The sequence below is a fragment of the Oryctolagus cuniculus genome, chromosome 7 (assembly GCF_051225735.1).
Source record: "Oryctolagus cuniculus isolate XC-2025 breed Fujian yellow rabbit chromosome 7, ASM5122573v1, whole genome shotgun sequence".
NCBI classification, from domain to species: domain Eukaryota; kingdom Metazoa; phylum Chordata; class Mammalia; order Lagomorpha; family Leporidae; genus Oryctolagus; species Oryctolagus cuniculus.
Genome location: NC_142873.1, coordinates 45,083,836 through 45,111,153, shown reverse-complemented (window position 1 = coordinate 45,111,153; position 27,318 = coordinate 45,083,836). Strand labels below are relative to the sequence as shown.

Below are 27,318 nucleotides of genomic sequence, written 5' to 3'. Positions count from 1 at the left end.
ATTCAGAGTCAAAGGACTCCATGGAACTCAAGCAATCCTTTCACTGCTTCACATCTCCTGACTCTAGACTATCCTTATCCCTGATACATACATTCATGATTTTAGTTATCAGCGTCTGAATTAGTCACCTTGTGATCTGTTTATAGCCAATACTGAGTCCTCTAGGGGCTTTCCTTGCCTGTAAGATGTTCTCACAAGTCTGTAGTTTGGAAAATTTAACAACTTCTGTAAGTTTAGACTATATGGTGTTAAAACTCTACAGTCTGGGCTGGCACCGCGGCTCACTAGGCTAATCCTCCCCCTGCGGCATCGGCACCCCGGGTTCTAGTCCCGGTCGGGGCGCCGGATTCTGTTCTGGTTGCCCCTCTTCCAGTCCAGCTCTCTGCTGTGGCCTGGAAAGGCAGTGGAGGATGGCCCAAGTGTTTGGGCCCTGCACCCACATGGGAGACCAGGAGGAAACACCTGGCTCCTGGCTTCGGATCAGCGCAGCGCCAGCCGTAGCGGCCATTTGGGGGGTGAACCAACAGAAGGAAGACCTTTCCCTCTGCCTCTCTCTCTCTAACTCTGCCTGTCAAAAAAAACAGCTCCATAGTCTGGCTCAGTGATATTTTATGGCTTTTCTGTGGCCATACTTAGTTATCTATGTCAGTATGTGTATTTTCTCAACTACAAATGTTCAAAGGACAGGGATCAATTATGGTAATTCACCACAATGCCAAATATTGATATTAAAAACAAGTTCTAACCATCAAATTATATATGTATCACATTAAGCACCATTTAAGAGAAATATACTGTAAAAAATATGTAAATACACAAAATAATCAATAAAACTTAATATATATACAATTTTCAAGATTTATTTATTTTAAAAGCAGAGTGACAGAGACACAGAGAGAGAGAGATCATCCATCTGCTAGTTCATTCACCAAAATGGCTGCAATGACTGGGGCTGGGCCAGGCTGAAGCCAGGAGCCTGGAACTTCTTCCAGATCTCCCACCATCAGTGGCAGGGACACAAGCACTTGGGCCATCCTCTGCTATGTTCCCAGGTATACTAGCAGAGAGCTGGATCAGAAGCAGAGCAACTCAGATTTGAACTGGTGCTCCGATATGGGATTCCAGCACTGTAAGCAGTGGCTTAAACCACTATGGCTTAACAACACTGCCCCCACAATAAAAATATGAAGCCTAAGATACACACATACAAAAAAGTTCTTCTGATATGTTGCTCCCCCAACAGCCTGTAAATAAGAGATGGGTAGCAGTTTCGCAATAGTAAAAAGAAACTATTTAATATTGCACAGTACTCTGATACTCTGCTTAAGTTAATCAGGCTTGACAACCTATTGCTTAGATAAGGAGACTGATTAGCAGAAATATCTTACCTTGGCTGTCAATGACACTCTGTACGACTTCTTCTAAGCCCACCATGTAGATGAACTCACTATTGGCTGCACTAGGCAGGAAGTGAAGCAAGGGAGCAGGAGGTTTTGGGGGTGGGATCTCCAGGAGTGTCTTTTCCAGCTGTTTGCGAAGAGCCAGTTTGGCTGCAGCCTGTGAGTTGGCAGCATCAGTCATGGCGCTAGGGCTTGGAAGTGGTGAAGACACTCTGTTCACGGTCCCTGGCTGAATATGGGAAGCAAGGTTCATGTAGATGGCAGAGGATGTTGTGCGCTGACAGGGAACAGAAGAACTTGACTGCTAAAATAGATTGAGAATAGTTATCATTGATGGCTGGTATATGGGAGATAGGACCAATACATGCATTCTTGGCAGAGGACTCTATCCGATCCTAATTTGGACTACTTAACTTTCCCAAGATAGGAAGTGAGCAACTTATTCACTGCAAAAGATCTGTTAAGAGAAAAATAAAGACTGGGGATGCTTTCTGTCATGCATCTTCTAGATCCTTCTCTGTGTTGCTAGAATATATTGGCTTACGGCTACTCTGCTATATATCCTCTCTCCCCACTAATATTCACATGTAATTCCTCAAAGCTTCCACTTTTGGGAATGCTCAATTCAACCTCCATTCACCTTACCCTTGTCATAGAATTTCTCTATGTACAGAAATTATGGGTACTTCAAAAGAAAAGCAAATAAACAATTTCTATTTCCACATCATAATTCTCTTACTGGTTGGTAATTGATGGCAGGATTCATGTTGGGTGTTGTGGTGCGTACAAGGCCAGGCTTAGGTGGGCCCCGCTGACCCTGTAGCTGGGCTGGGTTTGGTGCAATAACACGCTGAGACATCAACATGTGTGGGAGGGTGGTATTGGTTGCTGAACGGATGACACTATGACCCTGAAGGGGAAGAGAAAAAACTAGTCACAGGTGGTAATAAAGCCTCACAAAATGCAAAAGGAGAGAACACTGCCTAAAACATACGTAGTTGAATAGAAACACAGGAGTAACATAGTCAGGTTTGGTAATTTCATCTAATGATCTATGGAAATTGACCACCACTGTATACCCTGATTCATAAGAAATTCCTGGCTTTTTTGGTAATAACTCTCTAATCTTGTATGATTAGAGAGTTTAAAAATGATCAAACCCTTCTCTAGAGAAGCTGGAAACCTTTCCTAGAGAAGAAAAACGAGAGTGGCAGACGCAGGCTGTTCACCCTTCTACTGCAGACTCAGCTATGTCATAAAGGATCAACAGGACTGTCTGTAGTGGTAACACCCCTATCATGGCCAGATTCTTCCATCACCACCAGAAAAGCCCTAAAAGAGAGTGAATAGACTGGGCCCTTCAACACTATGATCCTACTGTGGGTCACATACCTGTAATGTTCTCAAATTCTGAGGTTCAACCCCTTGGGCCCCAGGCCGGGAGGGAAGCTTGGATAAGCCCTGTTGTCCCACATGTGCAGGAGACGGCTGAACAATAGATGCTGCATTCTGTACAACTGGAGTCTGGGAGAGGGAAGAGAAAATGAGACTGTGAAAAAGGCCACCAATTACAGGAGGGACTCGGATACATTTCTAGACTTTCAAATTCCTTGTCAATGTGAAGCTCCTGTTCACCAGGAGGAAAAAATGAGAAAAATGGAATCAAGATTTTCATGATTAAAGTCTAAGACAGAAAAGAAATCACTGCTTCTAGAGACTAATAGAAGCTACATACAGAGAAGAATGAGCCAGGCTGGGCAGCCCATTCTCAAACGATCTTTTCTTTCTTTCCTCTAGTCCCTTGTTTCTGGGGTGTATTACCTTCTGGACTACATTCTCTTTCTGTAGTTGACTCTGTCTCAGTTTCTTTAATAGCACCAGTCGGGCTTCTTCCAATCGTAGCTCATCTCGCAGCTGCTTGATGAGCTGCTGCCGTTCCTCAATGCCTTTCCCCTAAGGAAACAAGGAGACCGTCAGTGATGGCAACAGGTATCCAGAATCCCTTCCTGCAAGGGCTGATCCTGACTTGTTAGGCTTGAAACCTTCAGCATCCATACAAAAGCAGAAGTGATGACAGGATTATCTTTGTTATCTCTGGGGAGTGGTACAGTGTCTGAACATTCAGTAGGCACTAAATGACCACAGGGAGACACTGTTTTCTAAATATTTTAAAGCCATTTTCCCCTAGCTAACCTTAGGAGTCTCTCTATAGTGTAAGACTCTGGATAGAATGTAGAGAGTATCCTTCCAGCCAAGTGCTTACTTTATGTGACTTGAATTATAAATTTTTCATTTTCCAAATATAAATTACATTAAGTATACTTGCTTATATATGCTTTTTCAAACTACCTTCTCTAAGAGTTCCTTCTAAAAGAGTACATCCATGAAACTGAAAGTTAAAGAGTTTATAAATAGGTAGTTATTTGGATAAAAAAGTAAACACTCAATAACCAACCAGAATAAAGATTCTTACAGAATTAAAAGAAACAGAAATAGTATGAAATGGAGAACATTCAATCTTCTTACCTTAAACATCTCTAGGTTGGCTGCTTTAAGTCTTTCTTCCATTCGGGAGCTAGAACGAGGACTGGAAGCCTCATTGTCAGACAAAACAATGATATCTGGAGACGGAGTTAGCCTTCCTCGATCAGGCTCACTAAATGAAAAAAGGAAAAATTAAGGTATTTCCAACAGTGAGGTTCATAAAAATGTTAAAGAATTTTTTTTTCAGGGGCCAGCGCTGTGGCACAGTGGGTTAATGCCCTGGCCTGAAGCACTGGCATCCCATATGGGCGCCAGTTCGAGATCTGACTGCTCCACTTCTGATCCAGCTCTCTGCTATGGCCTGGGAAAGCAGTGGAAGATAGTCCAAGTCCTTGGGCCCCTGCACTTGTGTGGGAGACTCAGAAGAAGCTCCTGGCTCCTGGCTTCGGATCAGCACAGCTCCGGCCATTGTGGCCAACTGGGGAGTGAACCATTGGAGGGAAGACCTCTCTCTCTTTCTGCCTCTCCTCTCTCTGTGTAACTCTTTCAAATAAATAAATAAATAAATAAATCTTTAAAAAATCTTTTTTCAGGGCCAGTGCTATGGCATAGCAGGTAAAGCCACCACCTGCAGTGCTGGCATCCCATATGGGCACTGGTTTGAGTCCCAGCTGCTCCACTTCTGATCCAGCTCTCTGCTATGGCCTAGGAAAGCAGCAGAAGATGGCCCAAGTTCTTGGGCCCCTGCACCCATGTGAGAGATCTAGAAGAATCTCCTGGCTCCTTCCTGGCTTCAGACTGGTGCAGCTCCAGTCACTGCGGAAGCCAGCACCTTCACCTGCTGTGCCATAGCGCCAGCCCGAGGGACTCAGGTCTTAAGCTATCACCTGCTGCCTCCCAAGCACATTAACAGAAACCTCAGTCAGGAAGGCCGAGGCAGGACTAAATCCCAGGCACTCCGATATGGAATGCAGGTGCCCCCAACAATGGATCCTGCTATACCACAGTGCCCTTACCTCTAAGGAATTTAGATGTTAAATATTCTGAGATTTTGCTATTATTTCCATCGTGGTGTCTTTATCCTAAGAGTTAAGGGTGAAGCAGAACAGACCTAAATTCCTCTGAATTTTTTTCCATGTAGAAAAAAAAATTTTTTTTAAACTTATTTATTTAAAGTCTGCTTGTTCACTCCTCAATTGACTGCAATGGATGGGGAGTGAACTAGTGGATTGGAAGATCTTTCTCTGCCTTTCAAGTAAATAAATATAAATTCAAAACATAAACTCTGTATGATAAGAACACTTGTTTCTTTTTTTAATTTTTAACTTTTTGGACAGGCAGAGTGGATAGTGAGAGAGAAAGAGACGGAGAGAAAGGTCTTCCTTTTGCCGTTGGTTCACCCTCCAATGGCTGCCACGGCTGGCGCGCTGCAGCTGGCACACCGCACTGATCCGAAGGCAGGAGCCAGGTGCTTCTCCAGGTCTCCCATGGGGTGCAGGGCCCAAGCACTTGGGCCATCCTCCACTGCCTTCCCGGGCCACAGCAGAGAGCTGGCCTGGAAGAGGGGCAACCGGGAAAGAATCCGGCGCTCCGACTTGTTTCTTTTTTTTTTTTTTTTTTTTTTTTTTTTTTGACAGGCAGAGTGGACAGTGAGAGAGAGAGACAGAGAGAGAAAGGTCTTCCTTTTTGCCGTTGGTTCACCCTCCAATGGCCGCCGCTGCAGCCGGCGCACCGCGCTGATCCTGGCAGGAGCCAGGAGCCAGGTGCTTTTCCTGGTCTCCCATGGGGTGCAGGGCCCAAGCACCTGGGCCATCCTCCACTGCACTCCCTGGCCATAGCAGAGAGCTGGCCTGGAAGAGGGGCAACCGGGACAGAATCCGGCGCCCCAACCGGGACTCGAACCCGGTGTGCCGGCGCCGCAAGGCGGAGGATTAGCCTATTGAGCCACGGCGCCGGCTTTTTTTTTTTTTTTAAGATCTTTATTTATTAAGAGTTACAGAGAAAAGGAGAGACAGAGAAAGGTCTTCCATCCACTGGTTCACTCCCAACACGGGTGCAGAGGCCCAAGAAAGAAGCACATCATCTTCTGCTTTCCCAGGCCACAGCAGAGAGCTGGATCAGAAGAGGAATAGCTGGGACTTGAACCGGTGAATATGTAGGATGCCAACCCTGGAGGTGGAGGCTTAGCCTACTAAGTCACAGCACTGGCACCCTCTTGTTTCTATCTTAAAGCCAGTCATTATCTTTATATCTCTGTCCCTGTGCCCTCTGGGACAAAATTATTTGTTTGAATGTAAAGCAACAGGGATCTTCCCATTCACTGGTTTATTCCACAAATGCCTGCAACAGCAGCTGGGGCTGGGTCAGGCCAATGCAGGACCAAGAACTCAATCGGGATCTCCCATATGGGTAGCAAGAACTCAAGTACTTGAGCCTTCTAGGGTGCACATCAGCAGGAACTGGAAACGGAGTCAGGGCTCAAACCAAAGAACTCCTGATATGGGATACAGGGGACACAAGTGGCATCTTAGACTTTTTTTTTTTTTTTGACAGGCAGAGTTAAGACAGTGAGAGAGAGAGACAGAGAGAAAAGTCTTCCTTCTGTTGGTTCACCCCCCAAATGGCCGCTATGGGCAGTGCATTGAGCCAATCCAAAGCCAGGAGCCAGGTGCTTCCTCCTGGTCTCCCATGTGGGTGCAGGGCCCAAGCACTTGGGCCATCCTCCGCTGCTCTCCCGGGCCACAGCAGAGAGCTGGACTGGAAGAGGAACAACCGGGACAGAATCCTGTGCCCCAACCAGGACTTGAACCCGGGGTGCCAGTGCCGCAGGGGGAGGATTAGCCTAGCGAGCCACGGCGCTGGCACTAGTGGCATCTTAACCACTGTGCCAATCATCAATTGCCCCTTACACAGATTTTTTTTTTTTAAGATTTATTCATTTGAAAGAGTTAGAGGAAGAGACAGAGAGATTTTCCATTTGCTGGTTCATTTCCCAGACGGCCACAAAAGCTCAAGCGAAAGTCAGGATCTTCTTCCAGGTTTTGCTTGGGCCAGTGTTTTTCCTAGGCCATTAGCAGGGAGTTGGAATGGAAGTGAAGCAGCTGGGACTTGAACTGGTGCCCATATGCAATGTCAGAGTTGCAGGTGGTGACTTTACCCACTATGCCATCCCTACCCCCCAGATTTTGATAAATATTCTAAAATGATTGTTCTCTCTGTAACTCATTATTCATTGAACTGTCATTAGTTACATGGAAGCTCAAGAAGGAAATGGCTAGCTTTATGGGGGAAGAAGGGCAAAAGCAGTAGAACCTAATCATTTATCCTAGGTACAGATGGTAACATGGTCCTGGCTATATGAGGATTTACAAGAAAGGCAGTTATATGAACCTCAATGAAAGTCTATCCTGTCAAACTAAATAACCGGCAAAAGAAGGCCTGAAAAAAGAAAAATTACCAAGTACAGACTTTTGAAGGAAGACTGAACCTGGATAATTACATATAGGAAACTTGCACCTATTTGCCAGAAAGAAACTATCTAGAAATTACTCTTTTTTTTTTTTTTTTTTTTTTTTAAGACAGAGTTACAGACACAAAAGGAAAGACAGAGAGAGAACCCTAGATGGACACAATGACCAGGGCTGGGCAAGGCTGGATCCAGGATCCAGGAGCTTTTTTCAGGTATCCCACGTGGGTGCAGTGGCCTATGCACTTGGGTCATGCTCCACTGCTTTCCCAGGCACATTAGCAAGGAGCTGGATCAGAGTGGAACAGCCAGGACTTGAACTGAGACCCATATGGTATAACCTGCTATGCTACAAAACTGGCACCTAGAAGTTACTTATTACTAAACCTATTTATTCTGTAAAATTTGTTTTGGTCTTTCTGGGGGCTAGGTTTCTTTCTGCAGATAATGAAAAATGGCACTCAATGTTTAAGAGTTAACTAATGGTTGGCACCGTGACTCACTAGGCTAATCCTTCGCCTTGCGGCTCCGGCATACCGGGTTCTAGTCCCGGTCGGGGCGCCAGATTCTGTCCAGTTGCCCCTCTTCCAGGCCAGCTCTCTGCTGTGGCCAGGGAGTGCAGTGGAGGATAGCCCAAGTGCTTGGGCCCTGCACCCCATGGGAGACCAGGATAATACCTGGCTCCTGCCATCGGATCAGCGCGGTGCGCTGGCTGCGGTGGCCATTAGAGGGTGAACCAATGGCAACAGAAGACCTTTCTCTCTGTCTCCCTCTCACTGTCCACTCTGTCAAAAAAAAAAAAAAACAAAAAAAAAAAAACAAAAAAAAACAAAAAAAAACTGGAAACTGCCTTGTATTCTCAAGCCATTGATTGTACTTTCTATTTAATCTCTGATTTCAAAGATATCTTACTAGTTCCCACTTTTCTTGAGATTGTCCCTGTTGTCAGGAGTATATGGTTCTAGGGCAATGAGTTTTTAGGCTTATTTGAACACATTACATTTGCAGATCATTAGTCATGAGAGCCTCTCCACTATTTCTCAGAGCTTACTGTCTCAGATACTGTTGGGATAGGATTTTTTTTTAAAGTCTGTTCATTCTTAATTATGTGAAAGGCAGAGCTAACAGATTATCTTTCATCTGCTGATTCACTCCCCAAATGGCCCAAACGGATGACCTAGGCCAAAGCCAGGAGTCAGAACTCCATCTTGGTCACTCACACAGATGGCAGGGACCCAAGTACTTGACCCATCATATGCTGCCCTTAGGGTGCACATTACCAGGAAGCTGCATCAGATGCAGAGGCCAATATGTGATGCATACTGTGTCCCAAGTGGCAGTTTAACCTGTACTACACCACCTGCATGGGACATGGATGTCTTCTGAACAAGACATCCCTGGAAAAGACATCCCTGGATGGGACAGACATTCAATACCTCAGTGGTTCAATTGGAATTACTAAAATAAACTAAACTTAGCTGATAAAATAGAATAGTGGGTCAAAGTGAGGAGAATGGCTTGTAAACTAACAAATTTGTATGGATGGCTATATTACCTTGTTGGTTATGGACATAGCAAACTGAGAATATAGAATTATACGAAAAGGGGCCACTAGAGGGAGAAAAGATTCTTTCATTCTCAAACTCAAAGTTCCTGGAACCCTATTTAGGTCAGGCTTGAAAAAACTGTTTATATTTTCTGTGTGCAACATACATAACATTTCTATATTTCTTTATCCCCTTCATCCCTAATGTTAACATGCATGAACAATTTTGAGGTCTGGAAAATTTCCCATTCTCCACTTGATTTCTCAATGCATATCACTCACTCTGGTCCTGGTTAGATCCATAACTTTTAGAAGATTCTTCCCATATTTGAGGTGGGGAGAAAGAGGGTCAAGAAGAAACACAGACAAACTGAATGAACACTCCTATCTACTGGTTTACTCCCCACATGCAATGAGCAGACTGGGTCAGACTGGAGCTAAAACTCAATCTAGGTCTCTCATGTTGAGTGGCAGCAATCTGGTTCCTGAGTCAGTACTGCTGACTGCATTAGCAGGAAACTGGAGTCAGAAGATGGAGGCAGTTATTGGACCCAGGCACTTAGGTATGCAACACAGGAACCATTAAGGTCTTAAAACACAAGGCCTGTCCTTCTCCTGTGTGTTTCTCTCTCTTTTTAAAGATTTATTTATTTGCAAGACAGAGTTATAGAGAAAGAGAGACAGAGAGAGATATCCTCCATCCTGGTTCACTCCCCAAACAGCCACAATGACCACGGCCAGGCCAGGCCAAAACCAAGAGATTCTTCCAGAGCCTCTCACATGGGTACAAGGACCTAGAGATTTGAGCCATCCTCCGCTACTTTCCCAGGCACATTAGCATGGAGCTGGATTGCAAGTGGAGCAGCCAGGACTCAAACCAGCATCCATATGGGATTTTGGTGCTGCAGGCTTAACCCACTGCACCACAACGCTGGCCCATTCTGTGTGTTATTTTTCAACTTGAGAGGCAGAGAAAGAGATGTGGGTCTTGTGATTCAATGGCTTAAGCTGCTGCTTCCTGCATCTCACGTTGGAGTTCTAGTTTTTCTTTTCCTTTTCCTTTTTTTTTTTTTTTTTTTTTTTTTTTTTTTTTTTACAGGCAGAGTGGACAGTGAGAGAGAGAGACAGAGAGAAAGGTCTTCCTTTGCCGTTGGTTCACCCTCCAATGGCCGCCGCGGCCGGCACGCTGCGGCCGGCGCATCGCGCTGATCCGATGGCAGGAGCCAGGAGCCAGGTGCTTTTCCTGGTCTCCCATGGGGTGCAGGGCCCAAGCACCTGGGCCATTCTCCACTGCACTCCCGGGCCACAGCAGAGAGCTGGCCTGGAAGAGGGGCAACCGGGACAGAATCCGGCGCCCCGACCGGGACTAGAACCCGATGTGCCGGCGCCACTAGGCGGAGGATTAGCCTAGTGAGCCGCGGCGCCGGCTTCTTTTCCTTTGTAAAAGATGTATTTGAAGGGCAAAGCAAGAGCGAGAGCGAGAGGCAGACAGGAAAAGACAGAGAAAGAGATCGTCCATCTGCTGGTTCACACCCCAAATACCCACAAGAGCCAAGAGCATGGGCTAAGCTACAGCCAAGAGCATGGACTCTATCTGGGTCTCCCATTGGGTAGCAGGGGCCTAAGCACTTGGGCCATCTTCCACTGCCTTTCCAGGTACATCAGCAGGGAGCTGGAACAGAAGTAGAGCAGCTGGGACACAAACCAGCATTCTAATATGTGATGCCAGCACCACAGATGGCAGCTCAACCTGGTTTTAGCGTGGACCGTATCTGGTTGTTTTGGCCATTCTGGGTGTGTTGCTACCTCTCTCAATCTGCCTTTAAAATATAAAAGATTATTTCTAAGGTAAGGAATTATTTTATTGCTCAAATCTATTAGGGACTCCCAAGAACCAAGATATGCAGAGACATTTCTGGATAAAAGATTCTGGAAGTGTGTAACATTATCAGGAAATCTTATCTGAGAACACAAAATGATATTCTCAGATATAATCAGATCCATATTAGAAAAATAGTACAGAAAACATAAAGCCTAAATCAAGTCTTACTCCTCCAAAAACAAAAAAACACAACAGAGACCCTGTCTTCATGTGTTAAACATTCAAGGAAAGAAACTGCTATGCTCCTTTCCCAAACACACATGATTTGCAGTATCTGGGGTTCTTAATATTATTAAAGTCCAACTTGCTGCTGAAAGTTGTGACTCAGTCTGGCAGATTTTCCTTATTTTCATCCCGGTAGTAAAAATAACTAAACACAAAGAACTGCTGTTGTATCTCTAGCATTTGAAAATAAAAATAGAATTGGTTTCACACATACTTTATTTCATAGATACCATAACTTTCCTAAATGAGAGCAAAATAAGATGTTTAGGCAACATGGCTACATGTGAAGAACTCTTCTATCCTCCTGCTTTCATTTTATGCATTTTCTTTTTAAAGAGTTTTTATTTGAGAGGTAGAGTTACAAAGAGAAAGAGGAAGAGAACAAGCGAGGAAGGTCTTCAATCTGTTGGTATCCCACTTTCCCCTCCCCCACCGCGCCAACTAGCTGCAAGGGCGGGAGCTGGGAGGATCCAAAGCCAGGAGCCAGAATCCTCCCCTGGTCTCCCCTGTGGATACAGGGGCCCAAGCAGCCAGGACTCGAACCAGTGCCCACATGGGATGCCAGTGACGCAGGTAGATATCAATCCACCATGCCACAGCACCAGTCCTTTTACCTATCTTTTAATCCTATTAAAAAAACAATGGGGGCCGGCGCCGCGGCTCACTAGGCTAATCCTCCGCCTAGCGGCGCCGGCACACCGGGTTCTAGTCCCTGTCAGGGTGCCCGATTCTGTCCTGGTTGCCCCTCTTCCAGGCCAGCTCTCTGCTGTGGCCAGGGAGTGCAGTGGAGGATGGCCCAGGTGCTTGGGCCCTGCACCCCATGGGAGACCAGGAAAAGCACCTGGCTCCTGGCTCCTGCCATCGGATCAGTGCGGTGCGCCGGCCGCAGCGTGCCGGCCACGGCAGCCATTGGAGGGTGAACCAACGGCAAAAGGAAGACCTTTCTCTCTGTCTCTCTCTCTCACTGTCCACTCTGCCTGTCAAAACAACAACAACAACAACAACAACAACAACAAAAAAAAAAACCAAAACAAAACCATGGGGGCCGGTGCCACGGCTCAATAGGCTAATCCTCCACCTGTGGCGCCAGCACACCGGGTTCTAGTACCAGTTGGGGCACTGGATTCTGTCCCAGTTGCCCCTCTTCCTGTCCAGCTCTCTGCTGTGGCCTGGGAGTGCAGTGGAGGATGGCCCAAGTGCTTGGGCCCTGCACCCCATGGGAGACCAGGAGAAGCACCTGGCTCCTGGCTTTGGATCATCACGGTGCGCCGGCTGCAGCGCACCAGCCGCAGCGGCCATTGGGGGATGAGCGAACAGAAAAGGAAGACCTTTCTCTCTGTCTCTCAGTCTCTCACTGTCCACTCTACCTGTCAAAAAAAAAAAAAAAAAAAAATATATATATATATATATATCTTACAAATTTCCAATTCTTGGAGGATAACATATCAAAAAAACAAAAAACAAAACAAAACAAAAAAAAACATGGGGCTGGCGCCTGCGGCACTGGCACCCCCGGTTCTAGTCCCGGTTGGGTCGCCAGATTCTGTCCCGATTGTTCCTCTTCCAGTCCAGCTCTCTGCTGTGGCCTGGGAAGGCAGTGGAGGATGGCCCAAGTGCTTGGGCCTTGCACCCGCATGGGAGACCAGTAGAAGCACCTGGTTCCTGGCTTTGGATCAGCGCAGTGCGCTGGCTGCAGTGGCCACTGTGGGGTGAACCAACGGGAAAGGAAGACCTTTCTCTTTGTCTCTCTCACTGTCCACTCTGCCTGCCAAAAAAGAAAGAAAGAAAAAAAAAAAAGAAACCATGGTTTTCCTTCCTGGGATTCTATATTTTGTTCATTTCTCTTTTTTTTAATATTTTATTACTCCGTAATTTTTTTATTTAAATGGCAAAGTGACAGAGACAGAGAGACAGAGAAATGGAGGAAGAGGGTAGGAGGGAAAAAGAGAAGAGAGATCTTCCACCTACAGGTTACATTCCCCAATGCTGGCAACAGCAAGGGCTGGGCCAGGCTGAAGCCAGGGGCCTGGAACTCTATCTGGGTCTCCTACAGGGTGGTGGGGTCCACATACTTGGACCATCTTCTGCTGTTTTCCCAGAAGCAGAACAGTTGGCACTTGAACCTGTGCCCATATGGGATTTCAGTATTGCCGGCAGTACCTTAACTGGAAACGGCTCCACAAAGCTGGCCCCCATCTGGATATTCTTATAACTAGGGCTAGTGTGGACAGTGCTGTGGCGTAGTGGGCAAAGTCACCAGCCAGCACTCCATATGGGCGCTGGTTCAACTCCCAGCTGCTCTGCTTCCAATCCAGCTCCCTGATATTACTGGAAAGCAGTGGAGGATGGCTCTTGCATCCACACAGGAGACTCAAAAGAAGCTCCTGGCTCCCAGGTTCAGAGCAGCCCAGGTCTGGCCACTGCAGCCTTCTGGAGTGAACCAGCATATGAAGATCTCACACACATTCTCGTTCTCTCTCTGTAACTCCGCCTTTCAAATAAACTAGGGTTAGTGGGGATGACATTGTGGAGGATGCTGTGGCACAGCGGGTTAAGCCATTGCTTATGATGCTGGAATCCCATATGGGCACTGGTTTCTGATCCAGCTCCCTGCAAATGTGCCTGGGAAGGCATTGGGAGATGGCCCAAGTACTTGGGGCCCTGCAACCCAGGTGGGATACCTGGATAAAGTTCCTGGTTCCTGTCTCCTGGCTTCGGCTTAGCCAGCCCTGGCCTTGGCAACCATTTGGGGTATAAACCAGCATAGACAGGATCTCTTTCCCAATCTTTCTCTGTAACTTGCCTTTTAAATAAACCTTAAACAAAAACCACTACCAAAAACAAAAAACCTGGGGGGTTGATTCAATGCCCAGCCTGATTTGGTCTTCAGCCTATTCCATGTACTTCCATACAGTGTGTTGTGTGCTCCATAGATTCAAGTTACTCAATTTTGATAGACACAAGAAAAAAATGAAGACATGTTCTTTGTGTACATGTGTGAAAGAGAAAATGAATGAGCTTAAGTCATAAATAAATGTTTATATATCTGCGGGGGTTGAGGGAAGTGGAACAGACAAGGCAAGAATGTCAAGACTTACCACATAAAACTGATTCCCTTAGAAACAAGAAAAGCCAGGCCCATGCTTTTTGATGTAACAAAAACTGGGACTCCACATTAAACAAATCATAACACTTCTGGAATGAGCTAAAGACAAGACTTACCCTCCACCCCTCACCTCAAAGGCATGGCTTTATTTTTTTAATTTATTTTTTATTTTTTTATTTTTTGAGAGGCCGAGTGGACAGTGAGAGAGAGAGAGAGACAGAGAGAGAAAGGTCTTCCTTTGTCGTTGGTTCACCCTCCAATGGCCGCCGCACCGCGCTGATCCGATGGCAGGAGCCAGGTGCTTCTCCTGGTCTCCCATGGGGTGCAGGGCCCAAGCACTTGGGCCATCCTCCACTGCACTCCCGGGCCACAGCAGAGAGCTGGCCTGGAAGAGGGGCAACCGGGACAGAATCCGGCGCCCCGACCAGGACTAGAACCCGGTGTGCTTGCGCCGCTAGGTGGAGGATTAGCCTAGTGAGCCGCGGCGCCAGAAAGGCATCAGTGTGAAGGTATATATTAATTTATTACTTAAAAAGAGACTTTTAGCTTGAAAGAGTTACAGAGAAAGAATCAGACACACACAAAGCGAGAAAGAACCTACCCACTGGTTCACACCCCAGATGGCTATTAACAGTCAGTGCTCGGCCAGGCTGAAGCCAGAAGCCAGGAGCTTCATCCTGGTCTCCCATGTGGGAAGCAGAGACCCCAAACACTTGGGCTGTCTTCCACTCCTTTCCCCAGGCCATTAGCAGGGAGCTGGACTTGAAGTTGAGCAGCTGGGACACAAACTGGTGCCCAGATCGGATGCTGGCACTGCAGGAGGCAGCTTTATCCAGCCCATATATTAATTTACTTCCAATGGTCATCCAGGAATGACCTTTTTTTTTTTTTTTTTTTTTGGGGGGGGGGGGACAGGCAGAGTGGATAGTGAGAGAGAGAGACAGAGAGAAAGGTCTTCCTTTTGCCGTTGGTTCACCCTCCAATGGCCGCCACGGCTGGCGCGTTGCGGCCTGGCACACCGCGCTGATCCAAAGGCAGGAGCCAGGTGCTTCTCCTGGTCTCCCATGGGGTGCAGGGCCCAAGCACTTGGGCCATCCTCCACTGCCTTCCCGGGCCACAGCAGAGAGCTGGCCTGGAAGAGGGGCAACCGGAACAGAATCTGGCGCCCCGACCGGGACTAGAACCCGGTGTGCCGGCGCCGCTAGGTGGAGGATTAGCCTATTGAGCCACGGCGCCGGACCATTTTATCTTAAAAAAAAAAAAAAAAGAGAGAGAGAGAGAGACTTATTTTATTCATTTGAAAGACAAAGAGAGAGAGGTCTTCCATCTGCTGGTTCACTCCCCAAATGGCCTCAACAGTTGGAGCTGAGCTTATCCAAAGCCAGGAGTCAGGAGCTTCTTTCTTCCACATGGGTGCAGAAGCACAAGGACTTGGGTCATCTTCTACTGCTTTCCCAGGCATATTAGCAGGGAGCTGGATCAGAAGTGGAGCAGCTGGGATTTGAACTGGCACCCATATGGGATGCCAGTGCTGCTGGCTGGGGCTTTAACTCACTGTGCCACAACACAGGCCCCTGACCATTTTATCTTAAGGTTAGGAACTGTGATTCTCAAGGCAGGCATTTGGTGCAGTGGCTTAAGCCAACGCTTGGGACACATGCATCAATCACACTAGAGTGCTTGGCTCAAGTCCTGGCTCCTCAGCTTCCAATCTAGTTTCTTGCTAATGTGCACCCAGGGAGACGGCCCATGTTGGCTTCAAATACTTGGGTCCCTGCCACCCATGTGGGAGACCCAGACTGAGTTCCTTCTCCTGCCTTTAGCCTAGCACAGACCTGGCTGTTGTGGGAATCTGGGGAGTGAACAAGTGGATGGAAGAACTCTTTCTCTGTGTCTCTTCTTTTCTATCACTCTGTCTTTTAAATAAAATGGGAAAAAAATCCTATAACTCTTTGTATACTACATTATTTTGAAGCATCAAGTTTCATTTACAATTAAGAGGAATTCACAATCAAGCCAGACACAGAGAAATCTTCTAAGAAGCTTTAGAATGAAAAACACCCTCCTCTCACTGGAATTCATTCCATTTCCACAGGCTTACTTTGTGAGAAGACTCTAACCCCAGAGGCAACTAAACTGAGCCATACCTCCGTCGAGCACTCATATCCACAGGCTCATCATTGATGTTTTCTTTCCCTGGCCTCCCAGCAGTCCTGCTGTCTCCATGAGGCCTGAGATTCCCATTGAGTTTCTCTTCATAGCCCTTGACACCGCTGCTATCCTGTTTGGTGGGTAACTCATGTGGCACTTCAAGATTTGCCAAATCCTTCCTTTTGAGCAGTGCCAACATTTTTAGACGTTCCATGGCCTCATGCCCTTCCATTTTGAGTCTCTTTGCCAGGACATCATCTCGTTCATCTGCTGGGTCCAAGCTCCGCTTCAACAGATTCAAACGAAGAGCATCTTCTGTCATTCTATCCATCCTACAGCAAAAAAATGAAATGAAATCTCTTAAGTAGTCCAAAAGAAAAGAGGATTAGGTGGTAAAGTTATTAAGAATCATAAAAAAATTGTTGGAGCCAATGCTGTGGCGCAGTGGGTTAAACCCCTGGCCAGAAGCGCTGGCATCCCATATGGATGCTGGTTCGAGTCCCAGCTACTCCTCTTATGATCCAGCTCTCTGCTATGGCCTGGGATAGCAGCAGAAGACAGCCCAAGTCCTTGGGCCCCTGCACCTATGTGGGAGACCTGGAAGAAGCTCCTGGCTCCTGGCTTAGGATCACCATAGCTCTGGCTGCTGAGGCCATCTGGGGAGTGAACCAGCGGATGGAAGACCTCTGTCTCTACCTCTCTCTGTAACTCTTTCAAGTAAATAAAATAAATCTTAAAAAAAAACCCAAATCATACAGATGTTAAAAGTTAAATGAGTCGGGGCCGGCACTGTGGGTATGGCTGCTGCCTGCAGTGCCGGCATCCCATATGGGCGCCAGTTCAAGTCCCGGCTACTCTACTTCCTATCCAGCTATCTGCTATGGCCGGGGAAAGCAGTGGAAGACGGCCCAAGTCCTCCGGCCCCTGCACCCATGTGGGAAGACCTGGAGAAGCTCCTGGCTTCAGATCGGCGCAGCTCCAGCTGTTGCAGCCAATTAGGGGTGAACCAGTGGATGGAAGAATTTCTCTACCTTTCCTTCTCTCTCTGTGTAACTCTTTCAAATAAATAAATAAATCTTAAAAAAAAAAAAAGTTAAATGAGTTAACCTACTACCCTATAATCATCTTAGAACATCTATATTAAGGGAAATTTCTCCATTCAACTTCAGCACAGAAAGTAAATTCCAAATACTTTCCAGTCATGAAGGTCCTTACTGTGAAAGATACCGGAAACTAACCACCACACTCACCAGCATGACTCATCATTAGGAGCCTACATACCACAAAAAACAGATATGCAAAGTGACTTTGGATGGAATCAGATGCTTCTGCTGTTTTAGCTCTCATACTAAATTCTTCTTGAAAAGAATTATAGGAATAGAAAGTTCCTTATGTCTCCCAAGGATATCTTTGATTGGCCTATCTTACAAGTGTAGAATATGAAAAAGGTGAACTAGACAAAAATATCTAACAAAAAAACAGTCTGGATATTGCAAGGATCAGAGAGGCCTACTGTTATCTGCCCTCATTTGGATACAGATACAGACTCAAAATCTTAAAAGATGCTTGGCTTTTCTTAATGAAGGAATGTGCTTAGCCTGATAGTACTATCTTCTCTACTCATGCAGCAAAAATTATTAAAGGCAAGCTAATCATCACCTTCCATTCTAACTTTGATTTTTTTTAATACTAACAAAATATAAGTTTACGGAATTTTCTCCAACACTATTCCTCCTAGGAAATTAGCAATAATGAACTAGAAAGAAAAATTTTTATGAATAGAAACAGTTTTAAGTTACTACTATTTTTACCATGTCCAATATTTAACAAGCTATTTTACCACCCCAAGTCTCAATGTCATCTGTAAAAATGGGATGTTTACAAATGCTCAATACTTTAAAAAATTCTATTTATTTATTGGAAAGACAGTTACACAGAGAAAAAGAGAGAGATTTTTCATGTTAGTTTACTCCCCAACTGGCTGCAAAGGCCACAGCTGAGCCAATCCAAGACCAGGAGCCAGGAGCTTTTTCTGGGTCTCCCACATGTGTACAGAAGCCCAAGCACTTAGGCCATCCTCTGCTGCTTTCCCAGGCCATTAGCAGGGAGCTGGATTGGACTTGCAGCACCCATAAGGGATGTCAATGCTGCAGGCAGCAGCTTAACCTGCCACACCACAGCACTGGCCCCAAATGTTCATTAAAATTTATTTTTTATACTTAGGACTGTGAGTCCCATTCCTAAGGCGTGAGACTGGGTATAGTAATCTACAGGGGGACAGCACTGTGGTGCAGCTGGTAGAGCCACAGCCTGCAATGCTGGCATCCCACGTGGACTCCAGTTCCTTTCCTGACTGCTCCACTGGCTCCTGACATCGGCCTGGCCCATCCCTGGCCGTTGTGGCCATTTGGTAAGTGAATCAGCAGAAAGAGGATCTCTCTTCTGTGTTTCTCTAACTCTTTCAAATAAATAAATGAAGTCTAAAAAAGAAAATAAAGAATATGTAGACTTAATATGGTAACATTAATTGGTGTTCTTATAACTCTGTGTTAACTTTCAAATAAACTAATATTTACAAAAGAAAAAAAGCTGTTATTAATATTGATGTACAAGTTTTTGAAGAAACATACATGAGTTCATTTACGTGGGATTAAGGCCCAACAGTGCAAATTTTCAGTCACGTGAGTGTTTAGTTTTATATGAAACTTTCAAGCTGATTTCCAGAGTAGCTATACCATCATATATTCCCAGAAGCAATGGATGATAAATATAGTTTCTTCATTCTCACCAGCACTTGGTGGTATCATTATTTTTTATTGAAACCATTCTGATAAATGTATATAATATTTCATCATGGTTTTGATTTGCATTTCTCAAATGACTAATTTTTTTTATGTGTTTAACTGTCATCTGCATATCCTTTCTTTGGGTGAGACTTTTTTTTTTTTTTAGACAGGCAGAGTTATACAGTGAGAGAGACAGAGAGAAAGGTCTTCCGTTGGTTCACTCCCCAAATGGCCACTACGGATAGCACTGTACCAATCCAAAGCCAGGAGCCAGGTGCTTCTTCCTGGTCTTCCATGTGGGTGCAGGGGGCCAAGCACTTGGGCCATCTTCCACTGCCTTCCAGGGCCACAGCAGAGAGTGGGACTGGAAGAGGAGCAACTGGGACTAGAACCCGGCACCCATATGGGATGCCGACGCCGCAGGCAGAGGATTAGCCAAGTGAGCCTCGGCACCGGCCCCGGGTGAGACTTCTGTTCATGTCTTTTACTTCTTTTCTAAATGAATTGTTTGCTGGATGTTTTTAACTGTTGAGTTTTGAGAGTTCTTTATATATTCTATATATTAGTCCTTTCTCATAAGTGGGCTCCACATTTTTTTCTTAAATATTTTATTGTTTATTTGAGAAGAGAGAGGTTGATTGATTTCCCAACTGCTGGCTTACTCCTCATCCTGCAACAGATGGTGCTGAGCAAGGCAGGGCCAGGCTGAAGACAGGAGAAAGGGACTCAATTCAGGTCTTCCCCTTGGTAAGAACCTAAGTATTTGAGCTATCATCTGCTGACTTCCAAGGTGGTTTCACAAAGATGGAATCAAGAGCAGAGCTGGGGGGCCGGCGCTACGGCGTAGCAGGGTTAAAGCCCTGGCCTGAAGCGCCGGCATCCCATACGGGTGCCGGTTCTAGTCCTGGCTGCTCTTCTTCCGATCTGGCTCTCTGCTATGGCCTGGGAAAGCAGTGGAGGATGGCCCACGACCTTGGGCCCCTACACCCACCTGAGAGACCAGGGAGAAGCTCCTGGCTCCTGGTTTTGGATTGGCACAGCTCCAGCCATTGTGGCCATCTGCGGAGTGAACCAGTGGATGGAAGATCCTCTCTGTGTCTACCTCTTTCTGTAACTCTTTCAAATAAATAAAATAAATCTTAAAAAAAAAAAAAAAAAAAAAAAGAGCAGAGTTGGAACTTGAACTCAGTCTAATATGGCACGCAGGCATCTCAAGCAGTGGCTTAACTACTGTGCCAAATGCCTGCCCTCTAACTTATTTTCAATGAAATGAAATATTACAGATACAGCCAAAACATCCAGTGTAAATTCACTCTCAAACCCATTCTTTAGTCTTCCTGTTCAAGGAAAACGTTAGGATAGATTTGTTGCTACTACTTTCATGAATATTTTTGTAAATTTATTGTCTATATATGCATTTATAAATAATAGCTAGTATAGACAGTGTGTAAACATATCTATTTACTGAGAGACTCCTTTATTTTTAAATTTGAGAGGCAGACACAGAGACAGAGGGAGTTTCCATCTGCTGGTTCACTTCCCAAATGCCCACAATGGCTGGGGCAGACTGGGGCCATAGTCAGGATCTAGGAATGCAATCCAGGTCTCCCATATGGGTGGCAGGAAGGAACCCAATTATCTGACCCATCAATACTGCCTTCCATGCTCTGTATCAACAGGAAACTGGCATCAGGATCTAGAGCCAGGACTTAGCCCAGGCACTCCAATATTGGATGCGGCTGTTTCAAGTAGTGTCTTAACCAATGTGCCAAATAACAGCCCCTCAATTTTTTATATTTAAAATTTATTCAAGTAAGTGCATAAAACTCTAGTTAATTTGTTTTAACTTCTGTGTAAACTTCACAGCAGAAATATGCAGTAGTAATTCATTATCCAGTTCAATATTTAGGCATCAATTTACTGATGTTAAAACCAGTATTTCAGGGCTGGTGCTGTGGAACAGCAGGTTAAGCTGGTGCTTGTAACTTTGGCTCCCAAAACTGAGCACCAGTTTGAGTCTCAGCTACTCCAAGCTTCTGATCCAGCTCCCCATTAATGTACCTGGGAAGTCAGCAGAAGATGGCCCCAAGTACTTGGGCTCCTGCCACCCATGTGGGAGACAGGATGGAGTTCCTGGTTCCTTTCTTCAGCCTAGCCCAAACCTGGCTAAAGCAGTCATCTGGAGAGTGAACCAGCTAGAGAGAGACAGAGAAAGAAACCTTCTATGCACTGGTTTACTCCTCAGATAGCCACAGCAGCCAGTGCTGGGTTGGGCTAAAGCCAGGAACCAGGAACTTTTTCTAGGTCTCCCACATGAGCAGCAGAGACCCAAACACTTGGGCCATCAGCAAAGAGCTGGGATGGAAGTGGAGCAGCCAGGACACCAACCAGTGCCCTTATACAATGCCAGCATTGTATAGTGGGTGGCACTTAACCCACTATACCACAACACCACCCCCACCCCACCCCTACTCACTGCCTCTACTTCTGATCCAGCTTCTAGCTAATGCGCACTCTGAAGGCAGCAGATGATAGAAAGATAGTCAAATACTTGGATCCCTGCCTCAAACAGGAAGCCAGGATAGAGTTTCTGGCTCCTGACATTACCCAGGTCCAATCCTAGCTATTGCAGGTATTTGGGAATGAATCAGCATATGAAAGATTTCTCTTACCCTGCTTCACCTTTCAAAAAAAGAAAAAGGTTAAGACTCAAAAAAGATCAGGGGCCAGTGCAGTGGCGTATATGGGCACTGGTACTAGTCCTAGCTGCTCTACTTCTGATCCAGCTCTCTGCAATAGCCTGGGAAAGCAGAAGATGGTCCGAGTCCTTGGGCCCCTGCACTTGCATGGGAAGACCTGGAGGAAGCTCCTGGCTCCTGGATTCAGATTGGCGCAGCTCCGGCAGTTGCAGTGACCTGGGGAATGAACCAGAGGATGCAAGACCTCTCTTTCTCTCTCTTTGCTTCTCCCTCCCTCTCTGTGTAACTCTTTCAAATAAATAAATAAAATCTTAAAAAAAAAATCAGACTGTTGACAAACACATTAATAATCATAGAACAAACCTCAGGAAAATTTACAGGAATAAAAAAAATTCAATACCCCAAAATATAAAATTGATAGTGTCTGGAATCTGGTCAAAGATTACCAGGTCACTGTGGCATAGCAGGTAAGGCCGCCACCTGCAATGCCAGCATCCCATATAGGTGCTGGTTTGAGTCCCAACTGCTCCACTTCCCATCCAGCTCTCTGCTACGGCCTGGGAAAGCAGTGGAGGATGGCCCAAGTCCTTGGGGCCCTGCACCCACATGGGAAGACATGGAGGAAGCTCTGGTTCTGGACTGCGACCAACTAGGGAGTGAACCAGTGGATGGAAGATCTTGCTCTCTCTCTCTCTGCCTCTCCTTCTCTCTGTGCAACTCTATCAAATAAATAAATAAATCTTAAAAAAAAAAAAAAAAAAAGATTACCAGTCATACAATAGGGCAGGAAAGTACAACTTGTGATGAGAAGAACGATCAATAAATAGAAATCCACCTACCCAGAATGAATTATTTTAGAATTTAAAAAGGACTTTAAAAAAGAGATGTGATAATTGTAGTCCATGTATCCAAAAAGTGGAGAATAAAGATGTACAGAATGACTTGAAGTCGAACTTCTAGATACAAAAATAATGCTTGAAAAGAAAACTACACTATATATGTGTGTGTATAGTACACACTGATCCATAGAATGGAATTTACCATCCAGAAATATACCCTAAATATTTGTAGTCAGTTGATTTCCAAGGAGGATGCCAAGACAATTCGATGAGAGAAAAAAACAATTTTTTCAAAAAATAATTCTAAGATAATGGTTATCCAGATGCAAAAGAATGAAGTCAGACTCCTATCTCACACTATATACAAGGGTACTTCAGAATGTTTATGGAAGATGGAACTACTGTAAAGATAAATTATTCTTTGACAGAAAAAATTAAAACCATGCATGTGTATAAAAAAATGAATATTAATATAAAGGTTAAAGCTAGAAAAATATAAGAAAAAAATTCAAAATTCATGTAACCTTGGATAATTAGTTTCTTAGATATATAATGGTCTTCAAAAAGTTTATAAAAGATGCATATTTTTTGCACCTAAATAAACATTTTTAAAAACATTTATGAGGTCAGCATTGTGGCACAGCATATAAAGCCTCCACCTGTGATGCCGGCATCCCATATGGGTGCTGGTTCGAGTCCCAGCTGCTTTACTTCCGATCCAGCTCCCTGCTAATGTGCCTGGGAAAACAGAGGAAGACAGCCCAAGTCCTTGGGCCCCTGCCACTCATGAAGGAGAACCAGAGGACGTTCATGGTTCCTGGTTTCAGACTGGCCCAGCTCCAAGTGTTGTGGCCATTTACAGAGTTAATCAGCAGATGGAAAATCTCTGTCTCTGTCTGTCTCTCTGCAAAACTGCCTTTTAAATAAACAAATATTTTTTAAAAAGTCACTTTATATATTTAAGAGACAGAGACAGAGAGCTCCTATCCATTGGTTTACTTACCAAATGCCTTCAATAGTCAGGGCTGGTCAGGCCAGAAGCCAGGAATTCAATCGAGGTCTCCCATGTGGGTGGCAAGAACTCAATTATCTGAGTCATCACCACTGCCTCCCAGGGTCTGCATTAACAAGAAACTTGAGTCATGAGCTGGAGCGCAAACTGAACTCAGGTATTCCCATGTGGGATGAAGATGTCTTAACCACTAGGCTAAATACTTGTCCTAAGCTTATCTTTTAGTTCCATTTTCCACAAACTTTTTGAAATACTCTTGTAACATCAAAAAATATAAGCAAAAGAAAAAAGTAGGCAAACTGGACCTCATCAAAACTAAAAACTTTTGTGGTAGGTGTTTGGCAAATTGGTTAAGAAATCCTTGGGGCCAGCATTCTGTCATGCTGGAATCCTACATCAGAGTGCCAGTTGAGCCCAGCTGCTCAGTTTCCAGTTCAGTCCCGTTAATGTGCCTGGGAAAGAAGTGGAAGATGGATCAAGTACTTGGAACCCTGACACTCAAGTGGGAAATCTAGATGGAGGGTCCAGGTTCCTGTTTTTGGTCCTATACATGGAAGACCCAGGTAGAGTTCCAGGGCTCCTGGCTTTGGCCAGACAAATCATCATTAAACCTAGGCTAATCATCAGAGAAACACAAATCAAAAACACTGAGATATCATCTCAACCCAGTAAGTCTGGCTACTATCAAAAAGACAAAAGATAACAAGTGTTGGTGAAGATGTGGAGAAAAGGGAACCCTTTTGCACACTGTTGGTGTGATAACAAATAAGTAAAACCATTGTGGAAAACAGTATGGAAGTTCCTCTAAAAACTAAAAATTGAACTACCCTACCCTATGATCCAGCAATCCCACTTCTGAGCACACACCCATGGGAAATGAAACCCATCTGTTGAAGAAACATCTACACTCCCTTATTGGCCAGAAAACGCAAACATCCTGATTGTCTATCCACTGCATTTTTTAAAAAAAGAATTATTTATTTTATTTAAAAGTCAGAGAGAGAGAGAGAGAGAGAGGGAGGGAGGTAGGTAGGTAGTCTTTCATTCGCTGGTTCACTCCCCAACTGGCCACAATGGCTGGAGCTGTGCCGATCTGAAGGCAGGAACCCAAGGACTTGGGCCATCTTCTACTGCTTTCCCAGGCCATAGCAGAGAGCTGGATTGGAAGTGGAGCAGCCAGGACTCACATGGGATGCTGGCACCACCAGGTGGTGGCTTTACCCACTGCGCCACTGCGCCAGCCCCCTATCCACTGCATTTTTTAAAATAAAGATTTGTTTATTTATTTGAATGTCAATGTTACAGCGAGAGATCTTCCATCCACTGTATCACTACCTAGCTGGCCGCAATGGCCACGGCTAGACCAGGCCAAAGCCAGGAGCTTCTTCTGGGTCTCCTACATGGGTGCTCATGAACTTGGGCCATCATCTGCTGTTCTCCTAAGCCATTAGCAGGAAGCTGGATCGGAAGTGGAGCAACACAGACTCTAAATGATGCCCATATGGGATGCCGGTGTTGCAGGAGGTGGTTTAACCCTTTACACCACAGCGCTGGCCCTTAAGAGATTATTCTTAAAAGCATGGTCAGCAAAGTGTTGTTTGAAAAGCTTAACAAATGAATCAATATCTAAATTAAGAGAGTAAGTAAACTGTGCATATAGCTGACAGAGAATGTAACAAGGAGAGGGAATAGCAAGGATGTTGCTTGAGAGACCATAGTACTTATCTGCAAGAAATGGTAAAAATGTGAAGATGACATGCCCACATCTAAGTGAAGGAGTGGGAGAAAATGTGGCAAGAGAGGTACAATCCAGAGGCCAAATCACCTATGGTTTTCTGTCACAAGTTAACAGACTATATACGTTGAAAAAAAGGCCACCTGCCTTTCAAATAAATAATTATTAAGAAAAGAGAAAAAGAAAGGCCAACAGAAGTGCTGATATGCTGGATATGAAATATAAGAGAAATAGTTAAGGATGACTATAGGATTTTTATCTCTATAAATGCATGAGTGATTTTTTTACTAAAATGGCCATGTTTAGAGTGAAAAACGTAAAATTCAGTTTGACATGTGAAGTTTGAAATGCTTATTAGAGCCGGCGCCGTGGCTCAATAGGCTAATCCTCCACCTTGCGGCGCCGGCACACCGGGTTCTAGTCCCGGTCGGGGCGCCGGATTCTGTCCCGGTTGCCCCTCTTCCAGGCCAGCTCTCTGCTATGGCCAGGGAGTGCAGTGGAGGATGGCCCAGGTGCTTGGGCCCTGCACCCCATGGGAGACCAGGAAAAGCACCTGGATCCTGGCTCCTGCCATCGGATCAGCGCGGTGCGCCAGCTGCAGCGGCGGCCATTGGAGGGTGAACCAACGGCAAAGGAAGACCTTTCTCTCTCTCTCTCTCTCACTGTCCACTCTGCCTGTCAAAAAAAAAAAAAAAAAAAGAAAGAAAGAAATGCTTATTAGATGGGGCCAGCATTGTGGTCCAGTGGGTTAAGCCACCTCCTGCAACACAGCCATTCCATACCGGCACCTTTCAAGTCTTGGCTCTTCCAACTTCTGACCTAATTCCCTGCTAATGCACCTGGGAAAGCAGCAGAAGACAGCCGAAATCTTGGGTTCCTGCACTCGTGTGGGAGACCCAGAAGAAGCTCCTGGTTCCTGACTTCAGATTGGCCCAGCTCCGGCCATTGTGGCCATTTGGGGAGTGAACCAGCAGATGGAAGACCTTTCTCTCACTCTATAACTAACTCTCAAATGAATAAATAAAATCTTTAAAAAATTACATCAGGGCCAGCGCAGTGGCATAGCAGGTAAGGCCACCGCATGCAGTGCCGGCATCCCATACTGGCACTGGTTTGAGTCCCGGATGTTCCACTTCCTATCCAGCTCCCTGCTATGGCCTGGAAAGGCAGCAAAAGATGGCCCAAGTCCTTGGGCCCCTGCACCCACGTGGGAGACCCGGAGGAGGCTTCTGGCTCCTGGCTTCGGATCGGCACAGCAGCAGCCATTGCAGCCTTCTGGGGAGTGGGCCAGTAGATGGAAGACCCTGGCTCGTTCTCTCTTTCTCTCTCTTTGCCTCTCTGTAACTCTTTCAAATCAACAAATCTTAAAAAAAAAATTATATCTATGAAACCTTCTTTGTTCCTTCAGGCAATTTTCCCTTCGTGCTGTAAAAACATTTTTGAACTTACTAGCACTTGTCTCATTACTGAATTACTTTTCTATCTCTCTTCAAAAATTCTGAGTCCCCAGAGGTCAGAAACCAAATGTAGTTTTATATAGGTGTTCATTTTCCTATCTTTGCATCTAACCTGTATGTAACACATACTCAAAAATGTTTTCGTTGAGTAAATTTCTGGATTCAAAAAGCTGTCCGTTGCAAGCATACTCTGAGAAGAGAAGCTAGGCAGAGGACAGAAAGTGTAGAGTTGGCTAGGAGTCAATTAGGAAAATAACTTGCTCCATAATTAATAGAAAAGGACCAGGGTACCAGAAACTTCAATTCAAAAGGATGTCTGCTTCCAAAATGCTTCTAAGCTATTAAAAAAAAAATGTAACACATATGTTCAAAAAATTCTTGTTTTAGGAGCAGGCAGATTAGTTACCAGTTAGGATGCCTGCATCCCATACTGAAGCATCTTTAGTTTGATAAACAGCTCCAGCTTCTTGACTCCAGCTTCCTGCTAATACACACCCTAGGAAGCAGCAGGTGATGGCTTGAGGGGTTGG

General features: G+C 45.3%; 1 protein-coding gene across 6 annotated transcripts in view; it reads right to left on the bottom strand.

The window, feature by feature from the left end:
- The window catches only part of GATAD2B (GATA zinc finger domain containing 2B), a 100,664-nt gene that overhangs the window by 6,531 nt on the left and 66,815 nt on the right, over window positions 1-27,318 (bottom strand). For 4 of the 6 annotated variants that reach the window (XM_051857273.3, XM_051857275.3, XM_051857278.3 and 1 more), the window contains 6 exons: window positions 16,257-16,592; window positions 3,927-4,056; window positions 3,222-3,353; window positions 2,793-2,924; window positions 2,140-2,310; window positions 1,389-1,704 (listed from right to left, as the gene is read on the bottom strand). In XM_051857273.3, coding sequence (XP_051713233.1) covers window positions 1,389-1,704; window positions 2,140-2,310; window positions 2,793-2,924; window positions 3,222-3,353; window positions 3,927-4,056; window positions 16,257-16,591 — 1,216 coding nt within the window. In that variant the 5' untranslated portion in view covers window position 16,592. Of the gene's footprint in view, window positions 1-1,388; window positions 1,705-2,139; window positions 2,311-2,792; window positions 2,925-3,221; window positions 3,354-3,926; window positions 4,057-16,256; window positions 16,593-23,587; window positions 23,703-27,318 lie in introns of all 6 variants that reach the window. The other 2 variants (XM_051857274.3, XM_017345861.4) reach the window with 2 other exon arrangements.